The sequence below is a fragment of the Cariama cristata genome, unplaced genomic scaffold, assembly GCF_000690535.1.
Source record: "Cariama cristata isolate BGI_N322 unplaced genomic scaffold, ASM69053v1 scaffold8462, whole genome shotgun sequence".
NCBI lineage: Eukaryota > Metazoa > Chordata > Aves > Cariamiformes > Cariamidae > Cariama > Cariama cristata.
This window is the reverse complement of record NW_009602053.1, coordinates 33,868-60,689: the sequence shown is the minus strand read 5'-3', so window position 1 is coordinate 60,689 and position 26,822 is coordinate 33,868. Positions and strand designations below refer to the sequence as shown.

At 38.8% G+C, this 26,822-nt stretch overlaps 1 protein-coding gene across 1 annotated transcript in view; it reads left to right on the top strand.

Moving 5' to 3' along the window:
• Positions 1–545: 545 nt before the first annotated feature.
• Positions 546–26,822, top strand: part of TTC37 (tetratricopeptide repeat domain 37) — a gene marked incomplete at its 5' end in the record, with an annotated part of 43,667 nt that continues 17,390 nt past the window's right edge. The window contains 25 exons of the mRNA XM_009694566.1: positions 546–640; positions 1,925–2,023; positions 2,119–2,227; positions 4,039–4,179; positions 5,862–5,963; positions 8,713–8,846; positions 9,475–9,561; positions 9,651–9,754; positions 9,869–9,995; positions 11,180–11,359; positions 12,192–12,316; positions 12,761–13,014; positions 16,042–16,144; positions 16,960–17,136; positions 18,079–18,223; positions 18,385–18,463; positions 18,584–18,645; positions 18,767–18,823; positions 19,916–19,984; positions 20,945–21,019; positions 21,647–21,788; positions 22,974–23,067; positions 23,810–23,887; positions 25,171–25,295; positions 26,086–26,209. Coding sequence (XP_009692868.1) covers positions 546–640; positions 1,925–2,023; positions 2,119–2,227; positions 4,039–4,179; positions 5,862–5,963; positions 8,713–8,846; positions 9,475–9,561; positions 9,651–9,754; positions 9,869–9,995; positions 11,180–11,359; positions 12,192–12,316; positions 12,761–13,014; positions 16,042–16,144; positions 16,960–17,136; positions 18,079–18,223; positions 18,385–18,463; positions 18,584–18,645; positions 18,767–18,823; positions 19,916–19,984; positions 20,945–21,019; positions 21,647–21,788; positions 22,974–23,067; positions 23,810–23,887; positions 25,171–25,295; positions 26,086–26,209 — 2,887 coding nt within the window. The remainder of the gene's footprint in view (positions 641–1,924; positions 2,024–2,118; positions 2,228–4,038; positions 4,180–5,861; positions 5,964–8,712; positions 8,847–9,474; positions 9,562–9,650; positions 9,755–9,868; positions 9,996–11,179; positions 11,360–12,191; positions 12,317–12,760; positions 13,015–16,041; positions 16,145–16,959; positions 17,137–18,078; positions 18,224–18,384; positions 18,464–18,583; positions 18,646–18,766; positions 18,824–19,915; positions 19,985–20,944; positions 21,020–21,646; positions 21,789–22,973; positions 23,068–23,809; positions 23,888–25,170; positions 25,296–26,085; positions 26,210–26,822) is intronic.

The window sequence follows — 26,822 nt, the reverse complement described above, 5'->3', positions numbered from 1 at the left end:
TGCAGGTGGGTGCAGCTTAGGCCTCCATGGGCTGCTGGGGGACAGCCGGCCTCACCATGGGCTGCACCAGGGGCTGGCGGGGAATCTCTGCTCTGGGCCTGCAACAGCTCCTCCTCCTGCAGCACTCACCCAGGGGCTGCAGGGCTGCTCACACGATGCAGTCTCACTCCTCTCTCCCAGCTGCAGTTACCGTTGCATGTTTTTTTTCTCCCCCTTCTCAACTCTGTTATCCCTAAGGCGCTACCTCCATTGCTGATGGGCTGGGCCTTGGCCAGCAGTGGGTCTGTCTTGGAGCTGGCTGGTGTTGGCTCCGTCAGACACAGAGAGAACTTCTGGCAGCTTCTCACAAAAGCCACCCCTGTAGTTCCCCTGCAACCAAAACCTTGCCACGCAAACCCAATACAGGCTTCTTCAAAACAAGAAGCTCTCCCCTCTGCTTTTCTCCAGGGTGGAACAGGTAGCTCTGCGCTGTTTTTCCATTTCTTCATACCTAGTGCTTGTCCTACATAGTAATGTTTTGATTAAAATTTTCTTCTCTTCTGTAGGTTGTAAGCTCTTAATTCTTGGAAGAATGCCAAAGCTAACCAGAGCAAACAGAATGATCATCAATTATACTGATCCTGTGTTCTCTGTGGCCAAAGTTAGTTTTATCTGATTTAGCTGTTCTTGCAAGATGAACCTCCTTTAACAAGAAGGGTGGAAATTTCTCTTTGCCAGTCTGATTGATAGCAGTGCTGCAGAAAGGTAGAAAATAGAAATTGAAGTAGTTTCCCACAGCAGAAAATTGAATCTGGAGCTCTACTTTTTGAGAAGGCAAATGCTTTAACTTATGAGTTATTATACAAAACAGGTGCTGCAGGCAGCACTGCTTTCTTTTTTCGGACAAGAAGTTTAAAAAAGAAAGAAAAGTTGCATAAATAGCCGGAATGGATTTCACATGCAAATCTACAGTTTACTGCACTTTTGAGTAAAGCACCTGAAGCTGGAAGGATGTGGATTTGAAGGCAACATCCTATTCCATATTTCACTTGTGACAAGCTGTGGGCAACTTTCTATTTAGCACGGTTGTTTGGTAGCCTGCACTCTATGGTGCCTGTATTCTCCAATATATAAGGAGTCAAGAAGTAAAAGACTAGATTCCTAGATGAGAGCAGGGGGGAGGACGACTGACAGCTAATCATAAAGGATAGTAACCTAGATTTTGTGGTACCAAGTCCTTTGAATTCGGTATGAAGAATAATCTATGTTCTACAAATTTTGCCTTCCTTGTACTCATTGAAACAGTATACTACTGCTTCATCTTGTAGTAGACAATTAACATGCTTTGGATCCTATTTGACTACTACTTCACCTTGCTTTGTGAATTTGTCTTTTCACAGTACTACTGTAAACTTAATGAATAGGGTCCAGAAAATTAACATAATTATCCACCTAACTGGTGAAGGGCTGGTCGGTATGGCCTGTGAGGAGTGGCTGAGGACTCTGGGTTTGTCTTGTTTGGACAAAAGGAGGCTGAGGGGTGACCTCACTGCTCTCTGGCTGCTTCCTGAGGAGGGGATGTGGAGAGGGAGGTGCTGAGCTCTGCTCCTGGGTATCTGGTGACAGAATGCATGGAAACAGTTCAAAGCTGCATCAGGGGAGGTTTGAACTTGACATGAGGAAGCATTTCTTTACCAAGCCGGTGGTCAAACACTGGAACAGGCTTCCTGGAGAGGTAGACGATTCCCCAAGCTTCTCAGTGTTTAAGAAGCATTTGGTCTGTGCTCTTAATAACATGCTTTCACTTTTGGTCAGCCCTGAAGTGCTCAGACGAGTGGACTAGGTGATCGTTGTAGGTCCCTTCCAACTGAAATGTTCTGTTCTGTGAAGGTAACGTTTTCCTAGAGTCATTGTTTGTTGCACTCCTAATTATTTCTTATTTCAGCTTTTGACTGCATTTGAACACGCAGTGAGCTCTGCTGACACTATTCCTGGTGAAGACCACCAAAATCTTTACAAGGACTTTATTCAGTGCTTGTCAAAAGTAAGGTTGTGTTAATCTATCTTCATCAGTGAATACATGTAATATTCCACATCTGATAATTCTCGCAAATAACTATTTCTTTTTTTCCTTTCAAGTTTCCTCATGAAACAGCTAGGTTGGAAAAAGCCTGTAATGATATGATGGCTTTGTATCCTACTGTGAGTTATCCTTTAGAAGTACTTTGCTTGCACTTCATTCAGTCAGGTGAGTAGGACGGATTTGGGGGGCTTAAATTAGTTCTTTTATAGTTAGTTTTGTGACAATTTTTTAAGACGTTTTTACCCTTCACGACCCAGTACAAGTACACTATTTACTTGTATGTTGTATTTCTGCCTGTCTGTAAATGAAAAGTGTTTGGTTCTATGATTTACTGTTTCCTAGCTCTGTAACTGAGTGGTGATTGTAAATTGGCAAAAAACTTCCACGGGTTCAGTCCAGCTCTGGCAGTGTACAAAGTCGCAAAGAAAGAATGCCTTACAAAGCTCAAAAGTGGCCTCTACAGATAAATGAAGGTTAGCTTCTTAAGCTTAGAGGAGGGAATGGAGAATGTTAACCAGTGCTCTAAGGCTGAGGACAGGCTACACTTAGGTTATTGTTGACAAGGAAAATCTCTCTTGATGAAAAAAACAAACAAACATTTGCAAAACTTTCTTCAAAAGGATGCCTAGTGAATAGGGAATAAACAGATCTATTTAGATATTTGTTCTAAGTAGAAAAGGAGAATCTCTGAGGAAAAAAAATACCATGGTATGTTCAATAGTGCTGGGATCTGAAAGTATACAATTGCTATTTTCAGTAGTTCACTAGACAGCGTTGCAATAATGTTGGAGACTTTCTCAGCATTTTCAAAATAACTACTAAATTTTGACCTTTCTTTTTATTGTTTAAGGCATCAGAAGTTGATTTTTTTTCTTTTTAAAACAAGGGAAGAAAATCAGGGGAAAAAAACTCTCTGGTTTATATAAAGAGAAATAACTTTCAGCTTAGGTAGAGGGATACGTTTTCCAGTTTTGACGGTAGGCTTCATGGAATAATGTAGGAAAATAAGAGAGCATTTTTCACTTTGGTTGGAAAGGATGAAGGCAAATGAGGCCCAGACTCTCATTTCCACATGAGAATGCTTTCCGTTTCGGAGAAACATGCAGAAACTAATTTCCAAAGGAAAAGGAACATCTGATTGGCACAGTTTTTATATAGCAATGCCTTGGCAACACTGCACCATCCCACAGCCATCGTGGAGTGGGGAGGATGATGCTTAGGTTTTAGTAAGGCTATTTGTTTATATCTGAGTCGTTCCAACCATGTCATAGTCCTTCATGCCCCACTCTTGTGGGCTTGTAACTCAGATACATTATTAGTCACCTTTACCAAACGCAAATCAAAGGCAACCTTTATGTCAAATGCGTCCATATTTTTTTAAAGAAAATAGTAGTTCAAAGACTGTTGCTGCAAGTCACAACTGTTGGTTTAAGCAAGGACTGCCAAGTCTACAATCACAGCTAAACACAAGCATAAAAAGTTAATGGCATCAGTTAAAATTAGGCCAAGACATTAAATTACATGGTTTCACAGCAAGACTGTTTCAGCAAACTCATCACAGCAAATTAGTAGCTACACAAGGGCTGCTGTGGAAGGAAATTATTTTGATTTATTTGTGGCAGATTCTGACAGGTGGACGTTCCACTGGGCTTACATTAAAAGAGTGTGAAGGAATTAGTTTTTATTAATAAAGGAAGTATACCTGTAGTAATTTAACACAAGTGGTTAAAAATTCATGTTTCAGACTGACAGTTTATTTTGTTTGGTGGTACTGTGTATTTAAGATTACTGCTTGTTTTTTGGGTTTGATTTTGGGGATGGAGGGTGATAGGTATGTAGTACCTTTGGAAAAAAGTTTAGTTAATAAATTCATTACTTTGAGCTGAAAGGATAAGGGTCATATTTATGTAGATAAGGTAGTCTGTTGCATTTTGTAATTCTAAAACTCTATAAAATATTTCTTTTTCTGAAACCAGGTGCTTTGTCAGAAGAGGCCCTGTGCTATTTTTCTAGGCTTTTGGAGATGGACGCAAGTAGTGGTCCAGGCATCATTGGTTTTGGTATAAAGTGCCTCCAAGAAAGGAAATACAAGGAGGCTGCTAAGAGTCTTACTGAAGGTAAATGTGTAATATAAGGTGTAGGTAGTCTGTAACTTGAACACCAGTTAGTTTATACTGTATATTTTGGGAATCTTATACTTGCATAGTACTTTGCCAGTTCTAAGCCCAGCTAGATTTTAAAAGAATACTCAACAATTTCTCTGATTAGATGTTGACAATTTTTTAAATACAGCTTTAAGTATAACATCTCTGAAGTCTTGTCATTGCTGTTATATTCAGCTCTGTAGTATTTTAGAGTGATCAACCTTAAACTTTTTTTAATCTGACTGTTAGTGGGGAAATACCTAGATGAAGCAGTAAATACAGCAATAGCAATGAAAGAATGTGGAATTTATAAAGTAAAATATAATGCAGCTTCTCTAATCTAGTCACTGCATTTCTATACCTGAACGAAGATGACTTCACTTTAAAGTTACATCATTTTAAGACCTCTTTAACGCTTACACTGGGTAAATGCTTAAGTTGAGTAGCTAAACAGAAGTATCAGGGGGGTTGTTTGTTTGTTTTTTACAGTAGCCAGATTTGCTGAAGAGTTGGCTTACTAATCTGTGATTATCTTGCTTGTATTGAAATGGCAAAGTTCTTTGAAAATTATTCGTAAGTATACTAGTGGGAAAATAGGACTCTCTACTCCCAATGAGCTGGCCATGTCAAATTGAAAACAGCTTATTGAGAAAGCTGAGTAAATAAGCCTTTGGGATCTACGCAACCATGAGTCAGTCAGGCTATGCTGTGATATTCTGCATCCTTTCACTCAGGTTTAGAATAAGATTGTTTCTGAAATGGGATTTTGGAATATTCTACAGTAATTTACCCACGGTGAAATAACATGTCATACCTGAAATCTGAAATGAAGAATTTCAGTTACTTAAGAGGAAAAAGTATTCCATGGAAAGCAAATTCTTCTGGCTTAAATGGCCATGGATATTTTGACAAAACATACGTCTTGTTTTTAGCAGAAGATATATGTCCCAAATAATTTTATTTATTTATTTTTACTTTTACGTGTAATACACTGCTCGTGAAGGGGAGAATGCAAAGGGCGAGGCTCTTGGTATAATGTGTAAATTTATAAAGCTTGGAAATAATGTCTTTCGCAGTAAGCCAAGTGTTTGCATCACAGGCAATGAAGCTTCAAGACATTATGTAGTAATAATATATATATATATATCTCAGAAGACTCAAATCAGTTTTATTACTGAATCTTTAATTAAGGCAAGTTTATCAGGAAGTTTCAGTGAAATGCTCTTGGCATCATTTTTTTGCTGTCGTGAACTTCTGTAACGCTTTTCTGATTTCTAAGAAAAACTTTACAAAATAGTCCACAGGCTGCTGAAGTTGATGTCTGATCAAAATGAAGGACTTTTTTCTTCTTGAAACAAAAGTGCACCTTAAGCCACTGTTGTATATTTCCTCACTTTTCCTTCTTTTTCTTTTCTGTATATGTAATGATATATGCAAAATTAAGCCTAACAGAAGCTTATGTGGTTCTTAGTCTTTTCCTTGCTGCGTGGTGACCTGTTTGTCTGAAACAGTTTAAAATAAGACTCAAAGAAAAATTAACTGCAAGTCTTATTATCTGATTAATAATGATTTTGATGGCATTATATGGTAATACAGCATCTGCAGCCTTAAGCCACTTTTTTTTAGTGTGTTTTTTTAAACTCTTCTTTTATTAGGTTTGCAGAAGACTAGCCAGTGTCCAGCAGCATGGTGTTATTTGGCAGAGGCACAGATGAAAATTCACAAACACAGAGACGCTGTCCTGTCCTGCAATCAAGGTAACTGCCTGCTAATTGAAAGAGCAACTGCAGGGGTGCACCAGTTTATGTAGTCCAGCCAATGTGACCTTTGCATAGTAGGCCTGAGTTAGCAGCATAGTCCTTTGCTTTTTGCAGTCTCACCGCTTGCGCTGGTGTCCCCTGCTGCTCTTGGTTTATGATAGCTGAAAAGCACCTTGTGCTGCTTAGTCTCAGGAAAAAAGAGAAAATACTTGGCTAATCAGAACCAGAAAACTGTCTGATGGTTAATATTTAGAAGATTTCCATGTTCTGTGCTTCTTCAGCTGGTGGTTGACCAACTCTGCCAATCAGCAGATAATTGCCTGAAACCAGAAGGGTAGTTGTCACAAATTTTTAGTCTGGTAGACTTTGTGTTTAGACTTACAAGATTTTAATCAAGTTAATGTAAAATGCAGAAATGTGGCATAGTACAACTTCATCTTAAGAAACTTCACTGAGTGTAAATCTTCATCTGTGCTAACTGGGAATGAAAGCAGTTATTATGATCTAGTGATGCATATCTAATCTGAATAGAGCCATTATCTGATGGTTATAAATGAAAGGGCAGCCAAAGTGGACTTTTTCCTGACTGGGACAAATGCAATGAAAAATTTTTCAAGAAAGACTTGAAGAGGTAAAAGTATGCGGACCTGGCTAAACAGTCATGGGAAATTATTAAAAGCAAGAGGAAGCACTTGCTAGTGAGGGATATTCAAAAAGCCTATAAATTTGGATAGAGGAAATGTGTAGACAGAGCGGAGTAGGTAAAAAGAAAGTTATTGCAGAAAGAATGAAAATGAGGTGATTCTTTTCCCATCTGTGTTCAGTGTGGAAGAGCTCAGGGTGACTTCTACACCATGACCTGTCTTTTCAGGGGACGCACCAAACAACTTGTCTGTGATTATAGCATTAATAGAAGTGGCTATAAAACAAGACAAGAAAGATCAGCATTAAGGAACTATGAGATACTGACCTAGGAATTGACTGAGTAACCCAAAGATGAAATTGTTGAAGTACTAAGGGGTTTGTGTAATTGCTTGCTTAAACTGCCTTGGCACCTGAATGCTTGGAGGTAGGTAGCATGACCCTGACTTTTAAAAAGGGTTCTAGGAAAGATCAGGGAAACCACCAAGTCTGGTATGTTTAGTGGTTGAATTATTTAAAATTGAAAGAACGGAGTTAGGGAATTTATGCAGAAAAATTATTCTGGGGGATAGACAGCATGGCTTTTGTAAAGTTAAGTTGTTTTTTTTAGGATTCCTTGAAGGAGTTTACGAGCACATAGATAAGGGAGATGTGACATAGTCTTCTCTGATTTCTAGGTGGTAATTGATAAGATTTTTTGCAGATTGTTGAGGAAACTAAGCAGCCTTGGGTTAAGAAGTAGAGTTGTAGCATTGAATGGTTTTCGTCAGTTTTAAATAGGTTAAAAGCTGGAGCACAGTATAGTAATAATGTCTGCTTCCATGCTGGAAGGAGATGTCCCTGACATTTTCAACGATACCCGTGTTGTTCACCCTCTTTTCTAGTCGTTTATGAATGTTGAGTAATAAGGTTATAAAGTTTGCTGCTATTCAAAGGAGACTGCAAAACTCTAAGAGGAGATTACCAGAGTGGGTAACTAGGTGTTCAAACAATGAATAAAATTCCATAGTCTGAAATGCAAAATGATGTAGTTGTGGGAAGATATGTTCCCACAAAGCTATCCTGCAGTCTTGTTGAAGTAAAGAGCAGAAAGTTCCTCATTTTGTATGAAAACATAGGACTGTTTCTTTCCCCTTCTATGCTTTACAAGCAAGTCAAATATTAGGAATTATCAGGAAGGGAATGAGTAGTAAAACAGAGCACCAACATGCAGTTGCTGTAAGAAATTTAGCAGCATAGTGAAATCTGTATGCAGATTTCTGTACCAGTTTTGGTACCCATTCACCCCTTCTCAAAAAGAAAATAAAGTAGAAGTTAATAGACTCGGAACAAGGATGATCAAATGTATGGAAAATGCTATGAGAACAAGTAAATAGCTTGTGAAGTCCTTTTTCAGCCTGGAGAAGAGACAGTTTTGAAATCTGTGAAGTTGCAAGTGATGTGGAAGATAAATAAAGATCAAGTGTTTTCTTGTCCTATGTGAGGTTAGTTAGTACCAAACGAAACTGAAAGCTAGCAGGCTCAGAAGAAATAAAATAGATTTTGTTTCTTAGTGCAAGGTGTAAATGAAGCTATTGTGCCTTGCTAAAAGATGCTGTTGATGCAGAAAGTTCCCTTGAGTCCAAAGAATGTGTGGAAAGTCAGAGAGAATTCTGGGGAAGCATTGCTTTGTGCTTGACCTGTCTTACCGGCTGTATAAAGTCAGGCAAAAGTTCATCATATGTGAAAATAAATGTAGTTAATTGAGTTATTCAGAAAGTTCTTGCGTTTGGAGAATGCTGAAGCTCAAGAGATGTCCTCATTCTCTGAGGTGAGATTATACGATGTGTTGGAGAAGTAATCAATTCTGCATAGTGAGGTACAAAGTTACCTTTGCACAGGCACAGAGTTAAATACCTGGTTTCAGTAATACTTTTTTTCTTTCAACACTGAAGTGTAAAACGACTTGTTTAATGAAAGGTCATTGTTTCTTCAAAACATTAAGTGGGGCTCTATTAGACTGAAAAATTGTAATTAACAAGACTTAGAAAATACTGGGAACAGTGGTGCTCTTTGTAGTTCGTTTTTCTATTTTTAGTTGACGAAACTTTTCCCCTGTCAACAGCTCTTGAGGCTCTTGGAACTCCTGAGGGTCCTAGTCTTCGGTGGAAGAACCTTATCCTTAAGGTGAAAGCAGAGGCGTTGATTAAACTAGCTGATGCTGATGCTGCAGAAGAAGCCATTAAAGCACTTGAGCAGGTATTTTCATTGACTAAAATGTATTTTATTTTTTTTTTTATTTTAAAAAGTTCTCTCATCTTTCTGTTCTAAAAGTTCAAACTGTGTATTTCTCCCCTTGCCTCCTTTTTAAATTCTTTGTGGTTTAGACAACTCCTACCAACTATGGTCTAATCCGAACATCCTTCCTTTTCTGGTTTTTTTGGGCTTTGCTACAACTGTTTTTTGCTCACAGTTCTAATTTTAGGAGCTGCTGCTTTTGATCTTGTCTGGTTTTGCTCAGTGGCTGTTGTTCATCTTCATTTGAATTATTGTTACAGTCCTATTCCCATGTCTTTCATTCCCTTGCCTGTAGTCATGAACAAGAGCATATTACTTTAAGATCAAATGATTAAGCTTTAAGCAGAAGTTGCGTCCCCTCTTTTTTGTCTCCCAGTTCCATTCTTCGCTGTTTAGACTTCTGTACCTTTGTCCTTGTTCTCTATAATCTTCCACCTCCATCAAAATTATTCTGTTTAAGCTTCTCAAGGGTATTCTATCTAAATGTCTTCTTGTCTTTATCTTCATGCACTCTGCCTGCTTTTGACACCTTTTATTTCTTAATATGGGGAGAGAATAACTTGGTCGTGTCTATTACTTGGTTTTCTAGATTGTGGATGCAAGCAGTGATCCAGTGGTTTTAGCTATCAGAGGTCAGGCTTATCTAAACAAAGGTTTAATGGATCAAGCTTCAAAGGTTAGTGCTGTATTGTCGTTCCTGTAAGCTAAGTTGAATTCTTGGTTTCATAGAGGAAATAACTAGGGAAGAATGACATCCTTTTGCAGATTTCACAAGAGCTTCTGTTGTCCCACCCTGATCTGGCCGAGTCCCATGCTTTAGAGGGTTTCATCCATTATTCCCAAAAGAACTATGAGCAGGCAGAAAGAAGGTAGATTTGTTTTTTTTCTTTCCTCTAACAGGGAAATGTTGGGGGGAGAAAAGAATATAGTGTTTTGCAGCTTTTGAGAATTTGTCTGATCTGACCTCTGTTCCCTTTATTTAGTTTTCTAAATGCCATTGAAAGAAAGGTGGAAACTGCGGAGTATCATCAGTACCTGGGGCTCACGTACTGGTTCATGAGTGATGAGACAAAAAAAGACAGACGAAAAGCACTCACTCAGTTCTTGAAGGTAAAGGCTTCTTTAACTATTGATGTAGAGTTAGTGTTTTTCTATACCAAAAACCAAATTTGGAAAATACACTGGCTGGAATGACAGACTTGAATATTCTGCTTGTTACCATTTACAAGCCTCTAGAGCCCGTAAACCAAGTTCAGTTCTGCAGAAAGGCATTGCAGAGAGCTGTGCAGTTACCTGGAATCTCCCTGCTTTTGTTTTCCCCTTTTCACCTAATTCTTGAGGCCTTTGATTTAACCAGAGGTAGTGGTGATTGTCTCAGTCTTCTGTCATTGAGGGCTGTAAAGTCTTGCCCTCTAGATGACCGGTGTAGATCTTCGAAAACATTTTGACATGGGGAGGGCAAAGTTCAAATTGGAAAAAAAAGTGAAGTAGGAAAAAAGATGAGAATGGTGTTAGAATTTCAGTGTCTGCCCAAGGAATTAAGTCTGCAAAACCTCACAATTTATATACTTTTCCTCATTTTGGTTTTTTGGTGGTTGTGGCTTTTTCCCTAGATAGGAGCGTGAATCCAAAAGATTTAGTCTGATATCTGTATTGAGAACATGGAAGTATACAGAATAAGACTCTAGACATTGTAAACTCACCATAGAACTTCATGATAGGTGTTGGCAACTCAAGTCATTGCCTACTGTTTGCACTTCAGTAACAGCAAAGTATACTGGAGAATGTAGTTGAAGTGAACAATACTTTTGGTTCTAAACCATTTTATGTGAGCTTTTTTCATTATTGTCAAAGCTGTTTTCTGCTTCTTGAGGACTGTGGGTTTCTTTAGTATAAAAAAACCTGCCAACTGTATCTAAAAAGGAGCTTAAACTTTAGAAAAGGTTGGAGTTAGTTGTGCTGCAGTATGGTAAGAGTCTAAGCATAATGACTGAAATGGAATAGAATATGAAAATGATGGGATATAGTAAGGAATTGTTTTCTCCTAGCAGAACTAACTTAGTAGTGCTTCAGGTAAAAAATGCCTTGTGCCATGAGGTTTGTAGCAGATCCTGCAAATATTTAAAGCTCAGGTAATCTCTGAAATCTTAAAATAAAGTTTGACTATTCAGATCTATCACAAGGAGCTTAAATAAGTTGATAAGCAGACATTGAACAAGTAGGTATCACTGGACCTGTCCGTCAGTATAATCCTTCAAAATACTGTCTTATATTGTGTTCATATTTCCTTATAGGCTGCAAAATTGGACAGCTACTTGGGAAGTGTCTTTTGTTATTTAGGTAGCTACTACAGAGACATTGATGGAGACAAAAGTAGAGCTCGTGGTTGCTATAAAAAGGCTTTTGAACTGGATGGAACCGATGAAGAATCTGGAATAGCAGCTGTAGACTTAAGTGTGGAACTTGGAGACATGGTATTGTATATTCAGGGCTTTAGATTAACACTGTTTTGGTTTTTTGTTAATCCTGCTCTTTGAGAAATTACAAATACAGGTTTCCTCTGTATTTGAGAATAAGATCTGAAAACAGATGTTCTGTCATTGCTTAGCAGCTTCGTAGTTGGACCTACTTGAATTTTATGCTTCAATTCCAAGTTAAATCTCTCTGGGGAGAAGGGTAGGGGAACCAAGCATCATAACACTGTGGTCATCACATATGTGATTTAGATGAAGGATTTCTTTCAGTAGGGAATATGAAGAGAAAGATAGTTTTCTTTTCATATTTAACTTGTGCTGCTTATTTTCTCCATCATCCACCTTGCTGCTTTCAGGAAAAGCATACAAAGTCATCAGAACGTTTAAAAAATATTTCTTCTATAGCATTGTATAAAAAGTTCTTAGCATATGATATTACAGAGTAAGAAAGTGACCCATACTCTGACAGACTCCATTTGAACATCTGGAAAGTCAGTCTTAAGTATCTGACTTGCTGCAAGTACTTGTATTGTTCTCTAGTTTAAAAAAAAAATAATTAAAAAAATAGCTTCTACAAAACTGCAGGAAGCTATTGTCTATTTGCAAAGATGGGTTGACAAGAAATAACCACTTCTTTAGATGTGATAATTTCCTCCTCTAATCTGCCACTCAACCTGCCATCTTTAAAAAGCCCCTGTAACATTTCTTCATTACAGTAATTAACAGATTAGACATTTAATGGTTTGCTGGATTAGGAGTATTCTTCTTTAGCTAGAACTTTGTTCTTTACACATACATGTTTACTAAGCTGGCATTTTTGGTGCTTTGTTAGGACACTGCTCTGTCAATCCTGAATGAGGTAACTGAAAAAGCGAGTACTGGTACAGCAAAATGGGCCTGGCTTCATCGTGGACTTTACTACCTGAGAACTGGTCAGCCGTCACAAGCAGTGGCTGAGTAAGAGAACTGGTGGTCGGTTTAAGTAATTTTCTAAAAATCTTAATAAAACAGTCCTTGATCTTAGCAAGTTTTGAAAATAAGTTAGCTGATTATGGGATGGCTTGTACTAAGCAATAGGAAATGGATCTGAGCAAGTTGTGTCTATCTTCAGTTCCAGAATTAGCACAATGTAGTCTTTTCAGTATAGCAGTGTTCTGTACTAACAAGCCTGGTGACCGGCATAGGCAACCACGGTATAGCACTGAATAACAAGCCAAGATTAGGTACAATGTCTAAACTTGCATAATGTGCTCTGAAGATGAAAACAGTACTATGCTGTGTTTAAAAGTTGTGTATAATCGTGTGTTTGTGTCCTGAGAATATGTAATGCAAGGAAATAATTTGTTTGTGTTAACTTGTATCACCTTTTATTTAAGTAACTTGATATCTTGATATCTTCAGTTTGCAGGCAGCCGTCAGGGCTGATCCAAAGGATTCCAACTGCTGGGAGTCTCTAGGGGAGGCTTACTTGAGCAGAGGTAGCTATTCAACAGCTCTAAAATCCTTCAGGAAAGCAAGTGAGCTGAACCCAGGGCTTGTGTACAGCATTTACAGAGCTGCAGCAGTTGAGCAGATTCTAGGCAAATATGAAAATGCTATAGCTACCTATCAACAAATCTTAAAGAAGACAGAAGACTATGTGCCTGCCCTGAAAGGTAATGTGTCTGAATTTGACAGTGTTAACTCTTTCTTCCTTTACACACCGTAATGCTTCAGTCTTGTGGAGTGTGGAGAGATGCTTGGTGTATTGGGGTTTTCCTGCATCCTGAGCATTGGATTTTGGCTAAGTAGAGCAGTGTGATTCCCTGCATGAAATTTAGTGTGTAGTAGCCTGCAAATATCTGAAGAGCTTTTAAATCACGATGCACGGGAATGATTATTTCTCTTTCAAGTTAGTATGAAAGGTAATTATTCCTGTGTAGCTACCAGGCCAAAAGGGTAGGAGAATTGAAGATAGACAGAGGAAGCCAGCCAGAGATGCAGCAGTTTCACCTAAGCAGTCAAACACTGGCTCAACAGGCAATGGAGTCAGGCTGCTGTTTCAAAGAGGTGGTCTATACTAATTTTCTGCTGTTGCTGACCATACATTCCTCACTCTCTGTGTTAGCCTTGGTGATTCAAACCCCTCTGAGCTTCTTCAAGTGATGAAGAATAGCGGTGAAGTATTCCAAGAGGTCTCAGAAGTGGCGATAGGTAGAGATCTTCAGTATATAGCTGGGAACAGAGAGAAATGGGGGAACTGGAACTCCTTTCTGGTGATTCCCAAGATACATAATATTGGGAGCATATAACGTTTTGATAGCCAATGAACAGCTTTCAGTTCACATTCTCACTGCCACTTAGTCTTCAGTCGTTCTCACTCCATACATCCATGTGAAATAGATGCTGTTTGCTGCTTGATACTAGCACGAATTTTTAAGTTAGAGAGTGTTCTTTTGTTGTGTGTAAGGCCTTTTAATTTTCACATGAGTGTAAGCTAATTCTTGTAAGACTAAGTCAGAAGTATTGGTTTACTATTGCAATAGCAAGTTTTTCATCTGAAAGGGCTACAGAGTGGTTGTCCTTCTACCTCCTCCTGTGTAATTTTGTCACTTAGAGTTTACCAGACTAAAGTGACATGGCAAAAGCTCCATGATAGAGTTTGAAAGTATTGCAGATAGGCGGTTTTACCAGTTGTCAGACAAGAAGGCAACAGCTGACTGCAGGAGCAGTTTGCAAAGATGTTGTATAGAAGTGTGCATGTGTATATGGCTTTTCTAGTGTGTGTAGGTGACAGTTGAAAGCATTACCTGGAATAAAATACATAGAGAGGACATAAGCACACAGTGTCAAGGTTTCCCCCCTATAGTTGCCTCTATATTCATTATTTTCTTAACTCTCTTAAGCCTTCTCTCATAATCCCACTCATCCTAATTTCTGATTTGTTAGCTCCAGATCCTTCTTTGAGCTTCAAAACAATCTTCACCTTCTTAGAGACTGTTTAATGTTTTGTCTGGTATGCTGTCTTTTGTGGGCCTTCTTAAAACTCTCTGAAACATACAGCAGTGTTCTTTTGGAAGTGTTCTGATCAGTTTAGACAGTTTCTGAATTGAGTTGTTGGAAACAGTCTCCTAGTAGTGAGAGGATAACTATATGGATGTTACTCGAATGCATCTTTCCGATGTATTTTATTTTTCTGTTACTAAATGGTATATTTATTCTTCCTCTGCTCCAGCATATCTTTTAATGTGTAACTTTCGGGAATAAAGTGAATTTTGATTTTAGATTACAGAACTTCTTGACATCTGAGAAGCTCGTGATCTTGGGACTTCTCTGTGGTCAAAACAAAGTGGGGGGCAAGATAAAGATGCTTGCAAAACATGACTATTGTGATTAGTAGTTTGGTATAGGTACAGAGTACAATAGCATGAGAAAGGTAGCTTCAGAAATGTGAAAATAATACTGAGAATGAATGGTACTCATAGCCAGTGACTTGCTGCCAGACAGAATCGCTGCTGATGCCAGCAAGAGTATAAACCAAGCAGTTATCTTGTTGGTTCCAAAATGCTAGAAATTGTGGCATTAGATGCAGTTCCTTTTTAACAGTCGGATTTATTTCCATATGTGGTGCGTTGACCTTGGCTGGACGCCAGTTGCCGACCAAACAACTCTATCACTCCCCTCCTCAGCAGCTCAGCAGGACCAGGAGGGGAGAAAATAAGAATGAAAAAACTCGTGGGTCAAGATAAAGGCAGTTTAATAAAGCAAAAGCAAAGGCCATGCATAGAAGCAAAGGAAAAAATATTTATTCTGTACTTCCCATCAGCAGGCAATGTCCAGCTGCTACCTGGGAAGTAGGGCTGCAGTACATGTAGCAGTTGCTCTGAAAGACAAATGTCATAATAAGAAATGTACCCCCCCTCCCCTTTCTCTTAGCTGTTATTGCTGAGGAGATGCCATATGGTATGGTATACCCCTTTGGTCCCTTCGGGTCCGCTGTCCTGGCTATGTCTCCCAAGATCTTGCCCACCCCCAGCCTGCTGGTGAGGAGGGGAATGTTGGAGAGACAGCCTTGACGCTGTGAGCACTGCTCAGCAGTAGCCAAAGCACTGAGGTGTTATCAGCACGTTTCTAGTTACTAGTGCAAAGCACAGCACTGCCAGGGCTGCTTTGGGAAAAACTAACTCCATCTCAGCCAGACTCAATACACCATATGAAGTAAATTCTTACATAAATAGGATTAAATAATATTGGTTTCAAGTTTCATTCAAAGAAGACTTCCCCTTTGCCTACTTTGACATTCTTTCTTCTTTTTGTGTTTTGGCAATCAGTTTTGACTCGTGTGTGAACTGAAAGTTGTTGTATTTGTCAAAGACTTACCAGTGCAGGGCAGATTTCTCATGAGGGCTTTACTTAATACTTGAGGACAAACCCAAAGCTTAAATGCTATGGGTTTTATAACTAATTAGGTTCATTTTAATATTCAAATTATCCTACAGTTCACACTTGACAGGATAGGTTTAGAAACAAAGTCTCTGTTGTGAGCACTGTGAGTCTTTTGATTTTGGCATAACCTGTGCAGGATATAAATCTTTATGTCAAGCAGAACACTGAGCAAGCTTCCACCATCCCACTCCACCTCCTTTATCGAGCATATCATAAAAGCATCTCTTTTCATAGAGGATATTTTCTCTTATTTTCAGGACTTGGTGAGTGCTATCTCATGCTGGCAAGATCAGCCCTTGATAACTATCTTGATAGGAAGGCTGTGGATTACATAGAGCAGGCTCTTGAATTTTTTACAAGGTTAGTACTAAATATTCTGTTGTTTAATTTCCACTGGGATTGTGGGTTGACAGGCAGAAGAATAAGAGTTAAGTGTTTGAGGATTTTCAGTTAAACTAAATGGAATGGACCAGGCTTCTAATCTAGAAGTACCAGTGTGCTTATTGAAAATGGTTTGAATAATACATTCTGGACTTAGGCTGCTTAAATGAATGGTAATTACGGAGTTTTGGTTTTTTCTCTTCAAAGACACAGAGTCATTTGATTATAAGACAAGTGTGAAATGACACACAGTTCTCCGCAGCAGTCCTCCTGTATATATGGGGCTGGGAGGAAGGGATTTCTACCAGAGATGGTGGACAAGAGGAAGTTGTTCCTTCCCTCCCTCAATCTTTTTGTTTTGCTTTTCATACAAATTGCTTTAGTATCCTAAATTAAACCTTGGGATAGCTGCTGTTATAGGAGAAGGTCCATCAGGTTTCTGCAGATGAATCATGTCTTCTAACACAACATAATAGTGCTCTGAAATGCAAGAATGGGTGTAGTCAGCTGACATGTTGACAGATAATGGCTGATTTTCACAACTGACTCTTAGTCCCAACAAAGTTGGGATACGTTGGCATTTTGTAGTTTCTCTTTTTTTGGTTATTTTTGACCTTTTAGACCTATAGCTTGAATAGGAAGAAAACCGAATTGAAAAAAAAAAAATCAAACAGCTCATTGACTAATTACATTTAACTTTGTACCACTCTTCAAAGTGGTGAACTATCTTTCAGAAAAGGATATTGAAGTGTCTGAATGCGTGTTGTGTGGGTTTTCTGTATCATTAATTACAGGGCAACAAAGCACCGACCTGATGTATCTTGCCTCTGGAAACTTCTTGGAGATACCTGTACTAGTGTGCATGTTATTTCACCAACCAAAGTGAATGTTCAAGTTTTAGGATCCCTTCTGGGTAAAAACGCAGGCAAACAGATGCTGAAGAAAAGTGAGCTGCTCAGACTGGGAGGAAGGTAATGATTTTTTTATTATCAAGAGTGTCTATACAGTTTGAGACTCTATAGAGTCTCAAGTATTCTAGGCTATTTCATTTCTAGAAAATCTGTTGACACCTGCATATTGCGCAAAGATTAATGAGGTGGTAAATAGAGTCTCATTCTTCTTCCAAATTACACTACTGGTTTCACTGTATGTTTCCTGGATTGCCACGGTGTCTGTGAACACTTCATCTAGCACTTGCTCTTCTGCTTGTTTCTACCTCCAGAGCATGGCTACATCCTGCCTGTCATTCAACAAATTGCGCCTCTTTAATTGGATTGGTTGCAGTAGTTGCTAACTAATTCTCCCAGGACTACTAAAGTCCAAGATAATACTTTAAGCTATCTGTCTGTACTTCTTTCTTACAAAAATGTAAGCAGCTCTTACCCTAGGTATGAGGTCTAGAGTACATTGGAAGAGGGAATTCCTTGTTTCCGGCCCTGGAAGCTCATGATGCTAGAAAATATTTGTAATATTTCTGTAACCTCTTCTGTGACTCCCTCTCAGCTTTGTGCAGTTGGATATGCAAGGCAGGAAATGCAGCTGCTGAGTAAATCTCAGCCATGGTACATGAAGTCAGATACTTCCTATGGGAAGTCTGATTAACTGTAAAAATAACTGATGTTTGTTTTAAGTAAAAGCATGCATATTGCAACTGACATAGCTTTGATTTAATGCACATCTGTGGCTTCACAAGTGGTGGGCACTACAGACTGCCTTTATACCGGGGTAGATTCTGTGAAGATAACTGAGTGAAAATGGGTTAGTGGTTTGCTTTCCATTCTTTTCTGGTTTTTGTTTGTATTTATGCATGTTTGCTTGGTTTAGGTTTTTAAGCACTCTTTTGAATGTTTTTTCAGCTTGCTTTTCATGTAGGAAGGATTGAAATAATGCTTCTGTGATTCATATTTCTGTAGGTGTTACGGCAGAGCTTTAAAACTGATGCCTTTGCCTAGCATATGGTGTGATCTTGGAATAAATTATTATCGACAAGCAGAGCACCTTACAGCAGTGGGCACTGACATGAATGAGATCAGCGAACTGCTAGAGAAGTCTTTACAGGTATTGCCTGTTTTTCCTGTTACATTCTTTAAATTGGTGTGGGTACTTGTCTGCTTAGTCTCTCTGTCCTCAGTAAAACCTATGTCTCTGAGTAAGTAAGTGCATGAAGTCTTAATTTTTGCTCTTCTAGTGATTATAATCCACATTTGATTTCCTTCCAGTGTCTCAAAAAAGCTGTGAGGCTTGACAGCAAAAATCATCTTTACTGGAATGCACTTGGTGTAGTTGCTTCCTGTAGTGGTAAGTCTTCAGCGAAACCCTTAGCTCCATAATATCCTAAATTAGAAGGCAACTTAACTAAAGGTTTTTATGAAATTCAGTTAGATCTAGCTCTCCTTTTTGCTTTTTTCTCCCCCCCAGCTATTGGGAATTTTGCTCTTGCTCAACATTCGTTCATCAAATCTGTTCAAGCTGAGCAAATCGTAAGTGCTGTAGGCAGCTGCCATCTGTTTCAAGTGGGCATTTAAAACTTTTCCCCTGATACAGTGTTATTTTTGAATATAGTAATAATACATTGGTTTTAACTGTGTTTGTTCTGTCTAGAATGTTGTTGCCTGGACCAACTTGGGGGTTTTGTATCTGGCAACAGGAAACATTGAGGTAACTCTCTTTCCCATCCTCAAGTATAGTTTCCCTGTCCTTTTTTTTAAGGGAGTATATGCAGGCGGGAGTGTGGGCCAACAGCAAAGAATGTCCCTGTCAGATTCAAGAGATGTACTGCCTTTCAAAGAAATTAAATTGGCACCTGTACCTTACTTGAGGCATGCAAATGAATTTAGTATTTGTTCTGGAGGGGATAATGTTAAGTGAACTTCTGCTGAACTGGCAAGGTTGCAACTGTTTGGCAGGACTGAGAAGTGGCTAGTCAAACCACTGCACACCAGGTTTGACCAAAACTTTTAATTGTGGGTCACAAACTGAACTTTCACTTTTTGAGAAAGTAGCTAGCTGCTTTCTGCTCATCAGCAGGTTTATGGTTTACTGTAATTCTGTGTAACCTTCAGAATTTGTCTGGAGAAAAATTAGAGTACATCTTAAGAGAAATCCAGAGTTCTCATGCAGGTAAAACTACATCCTATCCTATCTGCTGGTCAGAATTACAGAAATCTTGTTTAATTGGAAATGTGATGGTCAGAATAATTTTTAATAAAAATAACTTGGTACTGCAGGCTGCTTACTGCTAATGTTAAGACTTTGTTCTGCTTGTACCACATTGAGGGAGGAACTCTAAACATGTGCAGTCCATAGCGTGAAGATGACTTGTGAGTGGTAATCAGTTTTACCATTTTGAAACTGTGTTTAACTGTTTGCATGAAGGAAACCCAAATTTCCCAAACTGGATCCTTCAAGAGTCAGATTTTTAAATATTAATTGTTCCAAGGGTTAATCTAGCTGCTAAACTGTTTTGTTGTTAGGAAAAGGAAGTATATTTGGAAAGGAGGGGAACTTTGATCTTGTAAAGATTTTTTTGATTTTTTTTTGTTTGTTTTTTTTTTTTTTAAATAAAACTAAACTGGTTTATTTCTCTGAGTAATGCATTGTTCTGTATGGCACAATGGATGTTTTTAGTAGTGATTTAATTTTGTCTATGAAATCTCTTTCCCATACTGCATGTCAATACCTGTGTGTACTCGAAAGTACTCTATTACCATGCCAGACAGTTCAATAGCCCTGTTATCTTTGGATTTACAGGAAGCTCATGAAGCCTTCAAGGTAGCCCAGTCTCTGGAGCCTTCTTACTTATTGTGTTGGATTGGGCAGGTAAGATGACAAAAAATCTTAAAACTGTGCATCAAAACCAGTTGTTAGTCTTGGACTCCATCCTGGTGACTGGCACTTAATCATGTTCCTGAAAATAATTTTTTTAAGTAAAGATAGCTGCTGCCTCCTCTGAGAGTGGATGGGACCCGTTGTTTCCATAGTGGTAATACAATGGAAGCTACTTTTGTCAGATATCTTTATATAGTCCTTTTCTGGTTCATGTGAGTTCTGTAAGAAACTACCTATTGAAAAAGCAATCACTGTTTATTCTCTGAGGCTTTTTATTGTGCATTATGAACAAAGCACCATCTTCATAAGATGGTAGTTTTTTCAGCTTCAGCTGTATAACTAGCTCATTATGTGGCACTGCTGAAATCTCTTCTCACCCCCCCTGCTTCTAATGCCACTGTTAGAAAGAGCAAGTCTCCAATATACCTGGGACAAAAGCAGTTCTTACCTCCTGGGAAGTCCCTTCCTCCCCCAACCACTGAGGGTTGGATATGCTCCGACTGGTACCTAGGCCGTCTGTGAATAGTAGAAACACTTGTGACTCATACTTTCATGATCACTATAGGTGCAGTTCATAATCCCATGCTGCTGACCTGCTAATGATATCTAATTGAAACTGGATTCTAGGGTAGAACTAGCACCATCGCATGTCAAAATTCAGCTACTGTCAGATGTTGTTACAAGTTGTGCCAACACAAAGTCTTTGTCCTGAAGAATGTAAAGTAGCAGCAGAAGACTTTTAAGTTTCGAGTACTGATACAGTGGAAACTCCTTGTGCTCCCTTTAAATGTATTCATTCTATTCCTAAAATGAATTCTTGGAGAGTATGAGGAAAAGAAAGTGTCATTATGTTAAATACTTAAGACGTGCCTGATGTAATGTGTGCTGAGTTTTTAGCCAATGTCGTAATTTTTAAAGTACCTGACCACAGTAACTCTTGCTTCTCTGTAGGCTCTTATTGCAGAAACAGTAGGCAGCTATGATACTATGGATCTCTTCAGGCACACAACTGAAATCAGTATGCATGTAAGTATAACCGTTGTATTGTACTGAAGTTTCTGCGTATCTAATCTCTCTACTTAGGTGATGTAGTTTTTAAAAAAATAGGCATGTCTTGAATGATGAAACAGTTAGGTCATGTTCCAGATAAGATTGTCTGTCTTCCATGTTCCTGGCTTGTGCTGGCACCAAATAGCTGGCAATTATTTTATTAAATGCTTTAGTCCCAATGGTCCAAGAAATCAGCTCCATAAGTCATGAAAAAACATTCTTGATGTTCCACAGAATTGGACAGAAATCAAAGGCATAAATTAAAACTATTCCAGGAGAGAGCAAGGATATTGCCAGTACCCTGAGTTCTGAGAAAGTGGAGGACTTTACATTCTCTTACAGCTTTTTTCATCTGTCATCTCTCCAGTAATGCAGCAAGTGATATGTTAATGTAAGAATTCTCCTTTCCCAGAGGACAAATTAAAACTGTGTGTGGAGTAATTCAGTTTGGTGTTTTCTTCCCCTGCTTGACACTGATGCAGATTTTTAGCCAAGACTGTGCCTTAAAAAACAGAATTGTTACTATAATCTTTAATTATTTTGCTCTTGCTTGAGCAGGTTTAATGACTTCTATTTTGGGTTTTTTTTTGTTTGTTTCTTGAGGCTGAGGGAGCCAAAGGCTATGCCCACTGGGTATGTTCAACACTGCAGGATAAAAGCAACAGAAACACTGAACTGTATCTGTACAACATTGTTCAAATGAATGCTATTCCGGCAGCCCAGGTGGTCTTGACCAAATACACAGGTAGGTAATTTAAATGCCTTACTAACGTGTCAAGGGTAGCAGATGTGTTCAGAATGAATGGATACACCTGTAATAGTTCTGGCAAAGAGTGATCTGGCTGGGTTAGGGAGAAGCTTTTGAACTGCAGAGCAAATAACCAAAACAGAATAAGTGGGCCACTGAGTTTTATTATCACACAGGGATGAAATAGATATGAGTTCTGCCTGCCTACTCATTCCAGCAGATGATGTTTCAAAGACTGATCAAAATAAGGACCAGAGCCTTGTCATGCTCAAACACCAGGTGTTTGATATCAGGCTTCCTTTGGGAGTGCGTATGCATAGGTGCAGATAGATGCTAGCTCCTCTACCTCTGTGCTTGATGTTTGGCAGAAGCCTGCTTCTGGATGCTTTGTAACTCCATGATCTGAAGCATGTGATTGTGTTAACCTTCAGTGGGAGACAGACTGTCTCCTTGGGCATATTTCCAAGCTAGTGTGGCCTGCCTGTTGGGCTAGGCTTGGGTATGTCTAGCCCAGAAAGTAGATAGAGCAAATGTGGATATTTTTTTTTTTTAATCTGCATCTATTACTGTAAATAAATCCTTTGGTGAGTAATCTGTTGCTGATTTTTTGAGAGCTACAAAATAAGGTGCAAGCACTTACAATGAGATAAGTGTGAGACTGTATTTCTTTGTGCAATCTCTGTTCTCAAACAGACTGCAGGAGAGGCCTGCATGATCCTTCCTAGTCTGGGAAAAAAGGTTAGAGTCTGAGAGGAGACGACAGCTGACAATCTGTGCTGTAGCTACTAATAAGCATTTCAAAGTTGTAGCATTAAAAATAAACCGTAAGATTCTACTAGTATTTTACTAGAGTCAATACAAGCTGAAGAGTTTCCTATTTCATTACAAAAAAACCCAAACCACTGTGTGCTGAAAAGTTTAAAATATATTGAGTGCATTAATGCTGTGTCACAAGATTTTAAACATTCGTGAGCTAACCCGATGCCATGTTGTGGGTCTTTGTATCTCTTCTGTATTTGCCTGCAGCCTGTCAAAATGATTCCAGTGAGCAACTGACAGCAGCACTTGGCAAAGTGTTTTGTATATATGCATACACTGTGGCATCAATATAGCAATGTTTTTGTAATGCTTTTTCACAGCTCTTTCTGATCATGTTCTATATTGTCAATTCTGTTTTTCTAGAAAGAAATCCAGACGATGCATCTGCTTTCACAATGCTTGGTTATTTGAATGAGTATCTGCATCTGAAAAGGCAGGCAGCAGATGCCTATGAGAGGTAAACTATACACCCTTGGAAAGTTTACTGATAGAAGCTCTTTGACCTTTTTTTCCATGCACTGGCTGAAAAACTTAAGGGCTTTTCTTTTCCTATAGTAAACCTTTCTTTCTAAGTGTACTCTAAGGGGAGGTGTGGGGATATTCTTTTAGCAAATCTGGCAACGCAGAACACGGAGGAACTAAAGGCATTCCAAGCCTTGCATGTCTTACCAGGACGTTTAGCTAATTCACTGTATAGGATTTAAGTGAAATTTTTGGGGTTGGCAAGCTTGATTTTAGATTTAGTCTCTACTCCATTCTAATTAATGAAGGTGGTTGGGCTTTGTTGTTGATTTTTTTTCTTCTCTCTTCTTTTCAAATGGTAGGGGGAGGTGGTGAAGGAAACCATGTTTGGTGAACATGTTTGCTGATGCAACGGGCTCCCCAGGGAGGTGGTGGAGTCACCATCCCTGGAGGTGTTAAAAAAATGTTTAGATGTGGTGCTTCAAGACATGGTTTAGTGGGTTTAGCGGGCATGGTGGCATCGGGTATATGGTTGGATTTGATGATCTTTGAGGTCTCTTCCAGCCAGAATGATTCTATGATTCTACGATTAAAACGGTAAAATAGGCTCTATTTGTGCTTAATTAGCATAGAAGAGCTTCTGCATAAAACGTTTGTCCATTCTACTCTGAAAACTATTGCCAAAATATGCGTGTTATAGTCAGATGGTAATTATTCTTAATTGCGGTTATTTTCAGGGCAGCTTCATTGCTGAAAAACTCTGAGGATACTGAGAAATACCATATAGCAATGCAAAACTATGGCAGGGCACTGTGGTAAGTGTTTGTTGACATATTGTCCCAGCCCCTAACTTCAGGTTTGGGTCTAGTGAATGCAGTGGTGCAAAACATGGATGAGGCTGAAAGGTGAAAGGTGGTTGCTAAAGACAATCTATTAAACATCATTCTCAACCGTAGACAAGTTTGAAAGAACTTTGTATGTGCTCCAGAAATGGGTAGCATATTTAAAAAAAAAACCCAAACTATCAAATTGCAAGGAATTGCTGTCTATCTTCACAGTTTATAACATATCAGTGATTCCCTTATCCTTAGCTAGGTACTTAAGTACCTTTAAGAGAGTTTACACAATGTAGCTTTTTTATGGTCTCCAGAATGATCTCCACAACTGAAATACGTAGTAGACTTAGTCTGAATAAAATGGTTGCTTCAACGTTTATTCAAAATCCCTTCTACCTGCCCTTTGAATTTGTATTGACTTGTGCAGCCTGAAGCTTGTGGAGTTGGGGTGTTACGTACTTGTATGCAGTCTTTCTGCTGATGACCCTCTGTGCTGCAGTCCAACTCACAATTCCAAGTTCCCGTCACAATTTCCTTCTGGTTCTGAGGGAACGCAGGACACAAGTCTTAACAGATGAAGACTTTCAAACTTCTTTTTGATATGAGATAGCTCAAACTCTGCTAATTAGGTATTTGTCAGCTCTCTAGGGAAACTTCATATATTCTTAAGTTTCTGTATGTGACACTGGAATTTCTAGACTGTGATAATGTGAGAATTCATTCTGTAACTTCAGGGAAGATTTTAGAAGCAACTCTTCAGTGTCCTGTAGTGTCACATCCAAGCTGTATGTGTGGTGATTCCTGTGTGCAACTAACACAAGAGCAAAGCTCTAGTAACTGATAATTTAGTTCTAACAAACACAGTCCTGTATAATTTCTTCTATAGTGGTCTTACAACAAGAATGCTGTATCTCTATCTGTGTGTGCACTTGCCTGTCTGTGTGCACTTCAGTTTGCTTTTTTCATGTTCCTTCTTTGCTATTTTCTCCCACTCCATTGTATTGACCGTTAAATGACATCCTTACGTATAGCTCTCATGCAGATGAGAAGGACTTTTCCTATCAATTATTCTTCATGCCACAGATAGTTGGAGAGAGTAACTGCTATAACAGAGGGAGGATGGGGAATATTGCACATTCTTTTCCAGGTGTCTGCTTACAACTGCTGTGGAAAAGAGGCTACCGGTCTGCAAGGACAGCTTATCTGAATCATAGCAGCTGTTGCTACATCCTTCATACCAGTGACTGTTTTTGTTCTTACAGTGCCCTTGGTCAGTGTGATAAGGCCCTTGAGGTTTACACATCAACACCCCTAACTGAGTTTGATGGCATTGTGGGGATAGCGTTAGCCTACTTCAAGAAAGGACTCCTACAAGAAAGTATGAAAGGTAATTCAAAACATTATGGGACACTGTAGTTCAGTTTATTTCATTCTTTCAGTCCTAATGCATAAGTACAAATTCCACAACTATTTTAATCATTAAACTGTTCATCAGGGTGCTAGAATTATTCAAATGTACAAAGGGAAGCTACATTTCAAGTGTTTAATTCTTGTCCATTAAGCTGCTGTTCTCTCAGTTTCCCTTGTTCTCAAATGAAATGGTTTTCCTGGAAAAATCAGTTTTGGGTAGGAGATTAATGTGTTCTTCAAAGCACTTTAGCTTTAGTGATAAATAGAAGTGCTGTATTGCTGCGTTCTGCACTGCTGAGATGTGAGACTTCACAAAGAGACATACTGAGTTGTCAGTGTAGAAGTGTAAGCAGTCGCAAAGGAACAGCCAACTAAGCATTTTAAATAGCCCTTAATTTTTAATTGGAGTGATGTGTGCCCATCTGAAGTACTATATCATAAACTGTCACAGGGGAGTATTTCTACTGTGTTCATTCAGGCTTTTTCTGGCTATCCAAATACTACTTTTCAGTTCTGTTTCCACTTGCTACATATTAAAAAACTCCCAGGCTCTAAACAGTCCTGTAAATCTGCTGTTTCCTAACACAGTTACTTCCAAAGTCTTAGTCAACATTTTTTGTCTTCTGCCTATGATTTGAGGTGTGAAAATATAGTGAACATGAAAACAAAGTGCCCTTGTGTGTGTGTTCTAATATCATGCCGTTCTAGAGGCTTTATAAACTTATTTTTTCCTCCTACTTCAATTCTGAGTCTTGAATTTTTGCCAGCCTATGAAAAAGCTTTGTCTGTTGCTGAGTCTGAACAAGATAAAGCACATATCCTGACTGCCTTGGCAATTATAGAGTATAAAAAGAACAAAGTGGATGCTGCGAAGACACTGCTGTTTAAATGGTGAGTGGAGGGAACAATAGTCAGTATATGATGTTTCATTGTACTGCTGAATCTTCAGATTTACTTTTTGGGGGATCTCAGATGAATATTTTCTTTCTGTGTTGTACAGTAAAAGTGGGAGTGGTGCAGTGTTCTCTTAAGCTTATTCATGTGATATATCTGTTTTGTTTTATGGCCTATGTCTTCTTCCATATTCTTAAAGCAGTATAGAGTGGAAAGATTAGTGGGCTGGGCAGTTTTGATGTCTGATATCCTTGAACAGTAGTTTTAATAGGTTTCTCTTGTAAGATTATGATATTAATCTGTAGTTGTCCTGAGCACTAGGCAATATTTTTGCTCTTTAGCTATAAGAAATCTAGATGACTGAAGAAAACAATTTCAGTTTAGATAGTCAGACATCCCCAGAACAATTGTGTTCCAAGCATCATAGACAAGGATGTTATTGTAGCTTCCTCATGAAAAGAAACAGATCTGTATCAGTTGTTCACTGAAGTCATGAATGTCTGGGTTTTTTCAGAGCTATGGAGGCTAAAAGCCTGTGCATCATTGTTAGTCTTCTGGTAGGTGGATTAAGAGCTGATATCTCAGCCTCTCAGGATCAACTCTCTGTCAA